Source organism: Strix uralensis, chromosome 27 (genome assembly GCF_047716275.1).
Source record: "Strix uralensis isolate ZFMK-TIS-50842 chromosome 27, bStrUra1, whole genome shotgun sequence".
NCBI classification, from domain to species: Eukaryota; Metazoa; Chordata; class Aves; order Strigiformes; family Strigidae; genus Strix; species Strix uralensis.
Window position 1 is genome coordinate 3850167 of NC_133998.1, and position 12879 is coordinate 3863045.

Below are 12879 nucleotides of genomic sequence, written 5' to 3' on the forward strand. Positions count from 1 at the left end.
TTGAATTTGGGGCACCCCTAATTTTGGGGGTGCAGCGGGAGGGGGGGGTGTGTGTACACTGGGAGCCTCAGGAGCATCCTCCAGCCACGGCGCTGTTGGGTGCTGGAGCAGGAATACCACCAGCACTTCACATGCCTGGGCCACCAACCCCTGTTCTCGGGCCACCATGATCCCCAGCAAGTCCCGCAGGGACCCAGCCTGGCTGAAGGCACCGTGGAGCTTGGCCATGCCATGCTGGGCTCACCGTGCTGCCTGCCACAGCGCGGCCTGCAGCCACCCCAGCATCTGAGTCTCACTGGGGGTCTCACAGGGCTGTGGGATGGGGGGCCCAGGACATAGGGGTCCCCAGGTCATAGAGGGGGGAAAGGCTGTTCCTCCAGAGGCCCCCCCCCCACCTCAGCCATGGGCTCTGCTCAGGCGTTGGAGAGAGAAGCTGGTGTCCTGGAGCCTCAGCACCAGACTGTCCCTCCTGTGACTCCAGTAGAAGCCCCAGCGAGGTCACACACATCACAGCCTGGGGTGGATGGAGTCAGAGGGACCCTGAAACCACCTCCCCCCACAAAGAAAGTTCAGTCCAGTGCAAAACTAACCAGAGTTTATTGCTTCATGCACCGTCCCTGACGCTACAAGACCAGGGGCTTGAAGGCACCGAGGATGAGGGGGCACAGGGGATCCAGCCGGGGGCTGGAGGTGACCCCAGTAGGCACTTGGGGGAACCAAGGCACGTAACTGCCCATCCCTGGCACAGGTGACAAGGGACAGAGCTGCACATGGGGCAGGCAGGCAGGATCCCCTGTACAGGCAGGCACTAAGGTTACAGGCAAGGTAGGCCAGGCAGGGGTTAGTAGATGCTCCTAGTGAGGCTTGGGGAGGGGGGGAACCAACATCGCCCCACCCCAGAGGATGCTACTTCGTCTCCAGGTCCACCAGGTGCTGGCCTGAGGGGGCAAAGGGTCCCACCAGCCAGGTCAGGGGGGTGTTGTGGGCCACGTGCTCCACCAGCTCGTCCATCAGCTGGCGAGCTTTGGTGGCATGGGCCCGGGCTTGGGCCAGCACGCTGCCCGTCACGTCCTGGAGGGAGGCGGCGGAGGCGAGGCCTGCCCGTAGCTCCTCCACGTTGTGCCGGACCTGCCCAGCCTTGTCCTGGATGCTGGCGGGGAGGCCCTGGAGGCTGGACACCAAGGGCTGGCAGGAGCTCTGGAGCTGCTGTGTCAAGCCCTGCAGCAGGGCCAGCGTGCCCGACTCCACCGGCTGTCGGGGGGACAAGGGGGTGGTGAGATGTGGGGGACACAGCGGGTGACCCCAGCGACCCCCCACCCGTCACCTACCTCCGGTGGCACCATGTCCTTCCCACCGCCTGGTTGCTTCTTGCTCCACTCCAGCCACATCTGCTGCAGCTTCTCCTGCCCTCCCTGCAGCTTCTGGTCCATGCCCTGCTTGAGCTGCTCCACCTGGGAGGAGAGGCAGAGCCAGGGGTGCGTGTGAGAGACTGAAATGGCAAGTGATTGTCTCAAAGCTTGCTCGTCTGTGTGTGCAAACCTCAAGGACGAGCTGTGGCCTTTGGGTTAGTCTGAGGAATGCCCCCCAAGGAAGCGGGAGTGTATCAAAGGCCGCACCCCCCACTCCCTTGCAGCTGCATTGTCAAACTCCTTAGATAAGCCTCAAAGGGGAGAGACATGGACTGAGTGAAACCAAATGTTTATCACTGGCTCCATCGGGTAAACCCGACACTTTGTGCCTCTATTGTGTAGGCCAGACCCCAGGCGTGCATTGCTAATGAACTGAGGTGAGCGTTTCTGCCCCACAACCCGGATGATTGCATCCTCAAGATGCAAGACTGCACCCTCAAGAAGCATGAAGTCAGCAAAAACCTGTGGGAACAGAGGAAAAAAACCAAGAGGTGGGCAGGGTGAGTACGACCACTGACTCAGTTGGACCCTTAAGGGGTGGTGCACCCCATTTCCCCTCAGTGCATATGCAGAGCTCATGCTCCACCTTTTTCCTCGTCTCTCATGGAAATAAGTTTGTGGAATACCTGCCCCTCCTCGTCTAGCATGCTAATCAGCTGATAAGGTGAACTTAAAAGGTGACGGTAAACTTTGCTGTGTGTGCACCCACCGCCGAAGAACTGGAGACTGAGGACCAACGGGACGCTGCTGGATCCGTGGGGGTGACTACTCTTGCAACTCTGGATGCTTGACTTCTGTCTTTTCCTTCCCTTCCATCCTATTGCTACCACTCTTTTAATAATAAAAACTGGTTTGGGTGTACAGCATTTGACCTCGTTTGTGTCTTAATCTCGCTCTTGGGATCATATCAAAACCTCCCCCAACATGGATTGGGAAGTGGGTGCTCTGCTGCAGCCCCGGGGGGGGTGTGGGGGGACACGGGGATGGGTCCTACCAGGTCGAGGGTGCGCTGGAGCTGGGCCAGCACGTCCTGGCTGCTGCGGCGGGCGCTCTGCAGCTTGCCCAGCGAGTGCTGGAGGGCTCGGTGCCGCAGCTTGGTCGAGAGGGAGCCCAGGCGCACGAAGTAGCTCTGCTGCTGCTTCTGCTGCTCCGTTTCGAAGCCCTCCACGGCCGTGGCCAGCTTGGCTGTGGGAGAGGAGCTGCTGAGGTGGCCTCACCACCACCAACCCCATGTAGAGCCAGCACCGCCCTGCCCAGGCTCTACCCACCCCTCTCCAAGGGGACCCCCCAGCCCACGACACATCTCCAGGGGGTTGTGGTCAGCTCCTTACCCAGCTCCTCATCCGTCATGGGCAGGTAATGGTCCACCAGCTCCTCCGACTTCTCCAGCACGGAGCCCATCCCGCTCACCACCATCTGGCCCACGGTTGAGCCCATGACGGTGCTGACGCCGCTGCTCACCGCCGACTTGGTCAGCTCCACGCTGCCCTGCACGGCCCCTTTGGTCATGTCCATCATACCCGTCACCCGGCTGGTCACCGCATCCTTGGCCCCGGCCATGGTGCTGGTCAGGACATCCTTGGCCCCCGTCACCGTGGAGGTCACCAGCTGCTTGGTGTCTGAGATGAGCTGGGGGGGGGGGGAAAAAAAAAAAAAAATCTGTTAAGTGGTGCTGGAGGGGACCTCGAGTGTGTTTGCCCACCTCACCCCACCCCGTTACCTTCTCCGGGGGCTGCTGCAGGATGGGCAGCTTCTCCTCCAGCTTATCCAGCCCTTTGCAGGCGTATTCGTTGGCGGTGGAAACTGGAGATGTGAAAAGAGATGGGTTTAATACCTCTGCCTTGCGAGAGCTCTGCTAGGGACAGTGATGGGGGTACCCCAAAACTCATGGCGTGCTGGACCCCCCCCAGCTTCTCCTCCAGCTTCTCCAGCCCTTTGCAGCTGTATTTGGTGGTGGTTTAAACTAAAGAGGAGAAAACAGCTTTTCGTTATCCTGCTGCCTTGCAAGAGCTCTGCTAAGGCCAGTTTTCTGGCACCCCAAAATTCAGGGGGTGCTGCCCCCCCCTCCCAGCTTCTCCTCCAGCCCTTTACATCCATATGTGTTGGCAATATAAACTGGAGACACAAACCCAGATGATTCCCATCCTGGTGCCTTGCGAGAGCTCTGCTAGGGCCCGTTTTTAGGCACCCCAAAACCCGTGGGGTGCTGTCCCAACCCCCCCAGCCCCACTCACTCTGCGGCTCCAGCTTGGTGAGGATGGGCTGGGCCCCGCTGACCGCCGCTGCCGTCAGCGTCTTCACCCCCTTTTCGGCGGCGTCGCAGACGGATTTGACGTAGGGGTGGCTCTCCTTGGTGGAGGCGTAGGCCGTGGAGACCATGTCGTAGGCCGAGCTCACCAGGGGCAGGCTGGCCACCCGCGTCCCGATGCTCTGGGGGCACGAAGGGACCCGCATGAGTGTGTGTTGGGGGGTGATGGACCCCCAAATCTCATAGGGGATGGGGGTCAACTCATCCGAGGATGGCTTTGGGGTACTCTGAGGACTCTCCAAACCCACTCAAGGGTGGGATAACCCAGAGTGCTGTCCCCAAGCAGGGACCCCCCTGGACACCCCCACCACAACCCCCTCCTTGCCCCCACTGACCTGCTGCTCCTCCGCCTTGGGCTGCGCCGTCCCGGGCTCGCTGGTGGCCATGGTGGGGCTGCGGGGGCAACCGTGAGCGGCGTCAGATCGCCCCAACGCCCCCCACTCACCCCCCAGGATGGGGGAACCCCAAGTTACCCACCTCCCTCCCTAAGATGGGGCAGCTCCCACCGGGACCGGGACCGGGACCGGGACCGGGACCGGGACCGGGACCGGGACCGGGACCGGGACCGGGACCGGGACCGGGACCGGGCTCACCTCCGCAGACTCCGCTGGGCTCTGGCCTCGCCCCGCTCCCTCCCCACCGGCCTTTATAGCCCCGGAGCCCGGCCCCGAGCGCATGTGACCGGGACCCGCCCCGTCGGGGCCGGCCCGGGGCGGTCTGGGAGCACCGACCTGCTGGGAGCGGCGCGGCCCGGGGCGGCGGCGACTGTCCCCCCCCGGGGCCGGGACCGGGACCCCCCCCGGGAACCCCCCCTCCGGGACTGGGATCGGGACCCCCCCGGGACCGGGCTGCTCCGACCGGCCGCTCCGGGACGGGACCCCCCCAGTACCGGGCTACACCGACACCCCCCCGCTCCGCCCGCCCCCCCCCGGGACCCGATTCCCAGGTCCGGGCTGCACCGACCCCCCCTGACACCGACACCCCCCCCGCGGGCCACACCCTAAACCCCCCCCCCCCGAACGGATCAGGCACTGACGCCCCCAAAACCCACCCTCCCCTCGGGGGGATCCCCCAGCACGGGGGTCTCAGTGTTCCCCCGCCTCAACTTGCCCAGTGAATCCAAACTGGTCCCAGTGGGTGCTGGCAGCAGGAGCACGGACAGTCCCGGGGACCCGGTGCCACCCCGCTGGGTGCCGTGGCCACGCTGCACCCGCAATGTCGGGGATACCCCGGGCGCAGCCCCACGGCGGTGATAACCGGGACAAAGTTCGGTGCCACACGGCCGCGGTTCACAGTCCAGCCGCCCCGGCAGCCCCCCCCACCCCGGCACCCCCCCAGCACCCGCCCCGCTCTCCCCATCCCAGCACCCCACTGGTGAAACCCTCCCCGTGGGGCTGCACCCCCAGCTCTGCCGCCCAGGCCGACCCCCGCGGAGAGCCTGGCGTGACGTGGTGGCTCCACCGCAGCCGCCGCTACAGGCCCTGAGTCATTTTAAGGCCTAAAAAGTTGTTTTCCTCCTCTTTAAAGTGCTTTGAAGACAAGAAACCCTGACACTCCCCGGGCTTGGGGACACTGCGGGGAACCCCGGACTGGCACAGGTCCTCCACGTGCCACCGTCCCTTCCCTCCCCGAACGAGTCCCCGGTTGTGGCATCAGGGGTCCCACGCCGGGTCATTGAGTCCATTGTCACCTCGTCCCCAGCGGGGATGGGGTTCACTGCTGCGGGGGGGGGGTGGGTGCTCCCCCAATTCGATGATGTTGGTGGCTCAGCGCTGGCTGCAGAGCCGCGGGGCAGTGGGCACCCGGTGTGTGTCCCCCACGGTGACACAACCCTCCCACTTGGCCATTTCCACGGGAAAATCCTCCGGATACTCCACCAGGGCGGGGGCGAAGGGTCCCACCAGCCAGGGCAGGGGCGCGTGCTGCCCCACGTACTCCAGCAGCTCGTCGATGCTCAACTGCGCCCGCGTCACCGTCTCCCGGCTCTGCGCCAGCACCAAACCCGACAGGTCGTGGAAGGAGCGGGCGTGGGAGAGGGAAGCCTGCACGCCCTCCACGCCGTGCCGGACGTGTCCCGCCGTCTCCTGCACGCTGCTGGGGAAAACCCGGGCGGCAGCGGCCAGGCGGGTGCAGGCGGCGTGGAGCTGGCGCAGGAGCCCGCGCAGCATGGCCAGCGTCCGCGCCTCCACCTGCAAGACAGCCAGGGGATGGTGAGATGGTCCCTCTGCGTGGCCCAGCCCAGCCCCCCATACCTTGGTGTCCTCCACGGGCATGATCCCCCACCCCAGACCTCAGTGACCCCAAGCATGGTCCCTCACCCCGTACCTCGGTGCCATCCATGGTCACAGCCTCCCACCCTGTACCTTGGTGACCTCCATGAGCATGGTCCCCCAACCTGCACCTTGGTGTCCTTCACAGGCATGATCCCCCACCCCATACCTCAGTGTCTTCCATGGGCATGGGCCCCCCTCTCCATAATTTGGTGACCTCCACAAGCATGATCCCCCAACCTGTATCTTGGTGTCCTCCACAGGCATGATCCCCCACCCCATACTTCAGTGTCCTCCATGGGCATGGACCCTTACCCCATAATTTGGTGACTTCCATGGCCACGAACCTGTATCTTGGTCTCCTCCATGGGCATGATCCCCCACCCCATCCCTCAGTGTCCTTCCTGGTACCCCCACCCCATACCTTGTTCTCCACGAGCGCTGTCCCCCAACCTGTATCTTGGTCTCCTCCATGGGCACAGCCCCCCGACCCTGTACCTCAGTGTCCTCCCTGGTGCCCCCACCCCCTACCTCAGTGTCCTCCATGGGCCCCGTGTCCTGCTGGCTCCACTCCAGCCACATGCGGTGAAGATGCTGCCGGGCGCCGTAGAGGGGCCCGTCCACGCCCTGCCGCCCCTGCTCGATCTGGGGAAAGGGACGACGAGGTGGGAGCACACCGAGGGGAGGGTCTCCGGGCTGGCACGGAGCTTGTCACGGGCTCCACCACGTCCTTACCAGCTCGATGATGCGGTGGAGCTGGGCCAGGACCCGCTGGGCGCTGTGCCGTGCCCGCTGCAGCTCCCCCAGCGAGCGCCGCAGGGCTCGGTGCCGCAGCTTGGCCGAGAGCGAGCCCACACGGACGAAGCAGCTCTGCCGCCGTCTCTGATGCTCCAACGTGGCCACCTCCGCCGCTGCGGGGCCGGGGGGTGAGAACCGCGTGGCTGGACCATCCCGTGCCAGGCACTGAGCATCCCACCACCGGCGCTGGATGAGCTCCCCCCTGCCGAGCTCCACACCCCATCACAGGGACACAGGGGTGCCCACCCATGGGATGTTCGGCCACCAGGTCATGTGGCAGTGTCACCAAAAAGCCAGGTGGCCTCTCCGGTCACCTCTGCTGTGACATGGGGCCAGCTCTGCCCACCGCTATCCCGTGCCGAGCTATAAATACCCGCGGCGGGCGGCACTGGGCTATATTTGCTTTCTGGTTTCCAGGTGAGAGTTCACCCACCGCCACACCGCGTCCCCTGGCTTCGGGTTCCCGCCGGGTGGGGACCGTCCCCTGTGCGGTGCCGCGGTGGCCACGGGCACCGCGTGGGGCTCGGTGCTGCCCTGGCACCACCGTGAGTGGCTAAGCCGGGCACCGGGTGCTGAGCAATGGGGTGGGAGTCCCAGTCTGGGGAGGCCACCCCCAAATTTAGGAGATGGTTTGTGGCACGGCGCAGTCGGCACTCACCCAGCTCCTCGTCCGTCCCAGGCAGGTATCGCTCCACCAGCTCCTCTGATTTGCCCAGCACCGTGTCCACCCCCGTGGCCAGCAGCTGGCCCACACGGGAGCCCACCACGGTGCTGACGCCGGTGCTCAGCGCCGAGCGCGTCCTCTCCACGCCGCCCTGCACCGCGCCGCGGGCCAGGCCCACCGCGCCGCTCACGGTGGACGACACCAGCTCCCTGGTCCCTGCCACCACCTGGGAGGGGACAGCAGGGGGACACTTTGTCCCAGCGCTTCGCCCAGTGGTGGATCCCCCCCGTATCCCCCAGGGGAGACGTTACCTTCTCCGGGGGCTGCTGCAGGATGGGCAGCTTCTCCTCCAGCTTATCCAGCCCTTTGCAGGCGTATTCGTTGGCGGTGGAAACTGGAGATGTGAAAAGAGATGGGTTTAATACCTCTGCCTTGCGAGAGCTCTGCTAGGGACAGTGATGGGGGTACCCCAAAACTCATGGCGTGCTGGACCCCCCCCAGCTTCTCCTCCAGCTTCTCCAGCCCTTTGCAGCTGTATTTGGTGGTGGTTTAAACTAAAGAGGAGAAAACAGCTTTTCGTTATCCTGCTGCCTTGCAAGAGCTCTGCTAAGGCCAGTTTTCTGGCACCCCAAAATTCAGGGGGTGCTGCCCCCCCCCCCAGCTTCTCCTCCAGCCCTTTACATCCATATGCGTTGGCAATATAAACTGGAGACACAAACCCAGATGATTCCCATCCTGGTGCCTTGCGAGAGCTCTGCTAGGGCCCGTTTTTAGGCACCCCAAAACCCGTGGGGTGCTGCCCCAACCCCCCCAGCCCCACTCACTCTGCGGCTCCAGCTTGGTGAGGATGGGCTGGGCCCCGCTGACCGCCGCTGCCGTCAGCGTCTTCACCCCCTTTTCGGCGGCGTCGCAGACGGATTTGACGTAGGGGTGGCTCTCCTTGGTGGAGGCGTAGGCCGTGGAGACGGCGCCGCAGGCACAGCTCACCAGGGCCAGGCCGGCCACCCGGCTCACCACGCTCTGCCGGGAGGGATAACGGTGAGCCGGGGCCCCCCAGTGATGCCCACAGCCCCCCCCCCGAACCCTCCTTGCACCCCTACCTTCATCTCCTGCCCGTGCTCCACCGACACGGTGTTTTCGGCCGACATGGCAGCGGCGGCTGCAGCGGGAAGAGAAAGATCTCGGGGTGCTGTGGGTGGCTGAGCCCAGCGTGGACCCCCGGGGTGGCCGAGCCCCACGGCCACCCCTCACTCTGCTGAGGAAAGTGGCACGTGGTGGGGCTGAGCCCCCCAGCACACCCCTCCACAGACCCTACTCCTCTGAGGGCTGAGACCTGTCAACTCATGACATGAGTGGGAGGCAGCTGGACACCTCCGAGCCACTCAAAGGGGTGTCATGGGGGTCTGGAGGGGTTTGGGGATGGGGCTGGCCTCCTGCCCTGCCAGGATGTAGGAGGGTTGTCCCCCCCCCATCCCCTTTTGGGTCCCCCCAACCCAGTTTGGGGCCAGGGAGGGTGATTTTCTGGGTGATTCAGCCGGAAGCTGAGCTGGGCTGGACTCGCCTTTCGCAAGCCTGCGGTGGGGACGTGCCACCGGTCACTGTCGCCGGGGCCGGGGCAGCCCCAGGACCCACCGCAGGGAGCAGAGCAGCCGGTAGCCCCCCCCTTGCCCCCCCCCCGGCAGCGTCCCTGCCCTTTGCGGTGTCCCTTTGCCCTGGGTCCCGCGGGGGACAGAGCAGCGTCCCTGCCCTGCTGCCCCCCCCGGGCTGGCCCTGTGCACCCCGGGGGCAAGTCCGGGGAGACTTTGGGCGGGGGGGGTGCCTGCAGGCAGGTCCCTGGTGGGGGTGGGTGTCCCCTTGGGTCCCGGGGGGCAAGTCCCGGGGCAGCAGGTCCCCTCGGGTCTCTGAGGGTGTCCCCTTGGGTCTTTGGGGGGCAGGTCTCGGGGGGGGGGGGGGGGGGGGGGCAGATCCCCTCGAGGTCCCTGGTGTGCTCCGGGGGACCCATCGCGGAGAGGGGGGGGACAGGCAAGGGGACACCTGGGACCCCCCCCAGCCCCTGCTGTGCTGCCTGAAGCCGCGGGGCGCTCAGCAGCGCGGGCGGGCTCTGCCCCCCGCCACCCCCCCGAGCCCCCCCGGGAACCCCCAGAGCCCCCCGGACCCGCTTTTCACCTTCCAACTACCGCGAAGTCCCGGGGACGGCACTTACGGGGTGTCTGGGGGGGTAAATCTGTCGCGACTCCCGGTCGCGATCCCTGGCCCCCCCCCAGCACCGGAGTCATAGTTGGCGGCGGGAGCCAATCAGCGAAGGGGCGGGACGTGCCGCCACCAATGAGAAGGGAGGGGCGGGCCGAAGGGGGGCGGGATTTGGGTGGTGCCGCCACGTGGGGGGGGTCCCCATGTGGGGCAGCGGGGGCCCGATCCTGCCCCGGAGACTCCGCAACGTCCCGCACCCCCGGGGACACCGGCGGGGACACTCCGTCGGGGTGGGGGGCGGCCAGGGTCCCCGAGCCACGGCCCCGTGCCAGGTGTCCCCACCCCGGGTGTCCCCTCGCCACGTGTCCCCACGCCAAGGGACCCCATGGCAGGTGTCCCCATACCAAGTGTCCCCACCCCAAGTGTCCCCTGGCCCTGTGTCCCCATACAAGGTGTCCCCTGGCCAGGTGGCCCCACCCCTAGTGTCCCCTGGCCCTGTGTTCCCATACAAAGTGTCCCCTGGCCCTGTGTCCCCATACAAGGTGTCCCCTTGCCAGGTGTCCCCACCCCAAGTGTCCCCTGGCCCTGTGTCCCCATACAAGGTGTCCCCTGGCCAGGTGGCCCCACCCTTAGTGTCCCCTGGCCCTGTGTCCCCTTGCCAAGTGTCCCCATACCAAGTGTCCCCACCCTAGGTGTCCCCATTGCCAAACACCTCCCTACCAAGTGTCCCCAAGCCATGTGTCCCCATACCAAATGTCCCCAAGCCAGGTGTCCCCCATGCCAAGCAGAGTCCTGCAGGGTCCCCGGCCTCCCCCAGCCCCTGGGGGTGCTCAGTCCAGGGGACAGCAGTGTCCCTCAGCAGTGGGACGGGGGGGTGGGGCAGTCCTGGCGGGTGACCCTGCGGGGCAGCAGGCTGGCCTGGATAGGACAGGCACGGACAGGGGACATGGTGTGGGATGGGCATGGCTGGGTGACACGGTGCCCGTCACTGCCTTATCCCCAGCGACTTCACAGGACGACACAAGGAGAAAGGGTGCGGTGGCACCAAGGGACCATGTTTAATGTGCTCGTGGGGGGTGGGGACAGGGACATGTGCCAGGAGGGATGGGGACAGGGACGTGGGACAGCCTGAGCCAGGTGGGAAGGGGCTGGGGGCCACTGGGATGGGGATAGAGGCTGTTGGATGGGGATGGCGGGATGGGGACAAGGGCCTTTGGGCTGGGGACAGCTGCAGCCCCACTCTCCCTGCCTCAGTTTCCCCAGGAGAGCTCGTCTCAGCTGGGGACAGTGTGACAGGGAGGGAGGTGACATGCCCAGGCACCCGGGGTGACACCAAGCCCCTTGCCTAGGGGTCCGGCGGGCGCTGCCTGTCCCCCTTGGGCTCACAGCCCGTGTCCCCAGCCTGGCTCACGGCAGCCACCTCCTGTCCCTGGTGGCGTGGGGGGGTGGCACAGAGGGTGTCACGGGCGGCGCTGAGCCGCGGGGCCACCCGCTGCAGCAGGGCCAGCAACGGGCACTCGCAGGCCCAGGGGTTACCCGAGATATCGAGGTCCAACGCGGGGCCGGGGGGCCGGGGGGGCAGCTCCAGCGCCCGCAGGTGGTTACGGGCCAGGTCGAGGACGCGGAGGTGACGCAGGGGGACGAAGATGCCGGCGGGGAGCACCTGCAGCGCGTTATCCTGGAGGAAGAGGAAGCGCAGGGCGGGCGCGGGCGCGAAGGCAGCGGGTGGCAGCGTGCCCAGCCCGTTGCCCTCCAGGTCGAGCCGCTGCAGCGCCCGCAGCCCGGCCAGCGCGCCCGGCGGCAGCGATGCCAGGCGGTTACGGGACAGATCCAGGCTACGGAGGGAACGCAGCGGGAGGAAAACCTCCGGCGGCAGCTCCGCCAACGTGTTGGCGGCCACGTCGAGCCACTGCAGCCGGGGAAGGTGCTGGAACCAAGCGGGTCGCAGCACCCGCAGCCGGTTCCCCCGCAGCACCAAGTGCTGGAGGTGGTTGGTGCCGGCGAAGAGGCCGGCGGGGAGATCAGCCAGGAGGTTTTCTGTCAGGTCGAGGACACGCAGGGTGGGCACGGGGCGCAGGACGGCTTCGGGGAGCGCGGCGAGGTGGTTGGAGGAGAGGTGGAGCTCCCGCAGCCGGGGCAGCCCGGCCAGGGTGGTGGGGAGGAGGGTGGCCAGCGCCGTGAACTCCACCGAGATGGCCACGGTGGTGGGGGGCAGCCCGGTGGGGAAGGTGCTCAGGGTGGGCTCCGTGCAGACGAACCGGGTGGCGTTGGGACGAGGGGAGCATGGCGCGGCGGGGCCGAGCGCCAGCAGCGCCAGCAGCAGCGGTGGCAGGATCCGGCCCGGTGGCATCATGGTGCTGGGCTGCAGGCAAGCGGCCATCGTCACCCGAGGGTTGTGCAAGCCCTGCCACTGCCGGCCGGCCACCAGCTCCCCACCCCACGGCAGGGGGCAGGCCATGGCACAGGCAGGAAGATGCCCTAACCCCCCTGTCCCCCCCCTCCCTGACCCCCCCAGCCCTGCCCTCACCTTCCCGACGGGCCGACGAGGCTCCTCGAGGACCGTCCTGGCTGCTCGGTGACTGTCACCCGGAGGGGGGGTGGGTGGTGGCTCGGCCTCACGTGCCAGTTGGGAAATCGCCGCCTTCGCTGCCAGCTCGCAGGGTGCCAGCATCCAGGGGCAGGGTGCTGGTGTCCCCGTGTCCCCATTGCACCCCACAGCTTTTGGGGGCCACAGCACTGACCCCCCCCCTTTCCACTCTCACCCCTCTCAGGGACTTTATGGGAGCCCAGCACCCGCCACATCATGAGCAGCACATGGAGCCGGACACCCACATGGGGGAAACTGAGGCACAGCGCCTCATGGGTGCTGGGGGGGGGATGGGGACCCCGCGTTGCACCCGCTGCCTCGTGGCAAAACCCCGTGAGTGGGTCCGTGGCACAATGAGGGCTGAGCACAGAGGAACTCGTTGCATGGGTGGGAAAGGGGCTGGGAGTGGGTGGGTGGGGGGAGCCCGGGGGGGTGTGGGTGCACGGGGATGAATGTTGGGGTGCAGCAGGACCTATGTGTGCCCATGGTGGGGGGGTGAGTGCACGGAGACACGTGTGGCCGGGGGGGGTGTGGTGTGTGTGTGCATGCACGGGGGGTTTTGCACACCCAGAGACCCCAGGCAGCCACACCCTGTGGCCCCCCCAATCCCGTGACCCCCCCCTCCCCGCCAGCAGCACCCCCATGCCCAGCCC

General features: G+C 66.5%; 2 protein-coding genes across 3 annotated transcripts; both read right to left on the bottom strand.

Annotated features, from left to right (window-relative positions):
• Positions 1-578: 578 nt before the first annotated feature.
• Positions 579-9726, bottom strand: LOC141935368 (uncharacterized). The gene is made up of 16 exons (XM_074851508.1): positions 9653-9726; positions 8550-8608; positions 8274-8472; positions 7761-7843; positions 7444-7675; positions 6723-6898; positions 6519-6632; positions 5491-5906; positions 5194-5289; positions 4053-4110; positions 3644-3839; positions 3130-3212; positions 2741-3038; positions 2404-2594; positions 1329-1451; positions 579-1251 (listed from the first exon to the last, which is right to left on the bottom strand). The coding sequence occupies exons 1-16, from the start codon at positions 9723-9725 to the stop codon at positions 907-909; spliced, it is 2742 nt and encodes a 913-aa protein (XP_074707609.1). The 5' UTR covers position 9726; the 3' UTR covers positions 579-906.
• Positions 9727-10673: 947 nt separating this feature from the next.
• On the bottom strand, positions 10674-12387 carry LRG1 (leucine rich alpha-2-glycoprotein 1). 2 transcript variants are annotated; one of them, XM_074851929.1, is made up of 2 exons: positions 12167-12387; positions 10674-11996 (listed from the first exon to the last, which is right to left on the bottom strand). In XM_074851929.1, exons 1-2 carry the CDS (start codon positions 12343-12345, stop codon positions 10985-10987), a joined length of 1191 nt encoding a protein of 396 aa, XP_074708030.1. In that variant the 5' UTR covers positions 12346-12387; the 3' UTR covers positions 10674-10984. The 2 variants fall into 2 exon arrangements, with proteins under 2 accessions (XP_074708030.1, XP_074708031.1); XM_074851930.1 differs by having other exon boundaries at positions 10674-12001.
• Positions 12388-12879: the final 492 nt, after the last annotated feature.

What these genes read in the sequence shown, in the direction of transcription:
- LOC141935368 (XM_074851508.1), bottom strand. Translation starts at nt 9,725, where the DNA reads ATGACTCCGGTGCTGGGGGGGGGCCAGGGATCGCGACCGGGAGTCGCG. An exon ending in TCCACCGCATCATCGAGCTG is followed by an intron (nt 6,633 to 6,722) that starts GTAAGGACGTGG and finishes CCCTTTCCCCAG; the next exon opens with ATCGAGCAGGGGCGGCAGGG. An exon ending in GCCCCGCGGCTCTGCAGCCA is followed by an intron (nt 5,290 to 5,490) that starts GCGCTGAGCCAC and finishes GGTTCCCCGCAG; the next exon opens with TGTCCCCAAGCCCGGGGAGT.
- LRG1 (XM_074851929.1), bottom strand. Translation starts at nt 12,345, where the DNA reads ATGGGGACACGGGGACACCAGCACCCTGCCCCTGGATGCTGGCACCCT. An exon ending in CTCGTCGGCCCGTCGGGAAG is followed by an intron (nt 11,997 to 12,166) that starts GTGAGGGCAGGG and finishes CCTGCAGCCCAG; the next exon opens with CACCATGATGCCACCGGGCC.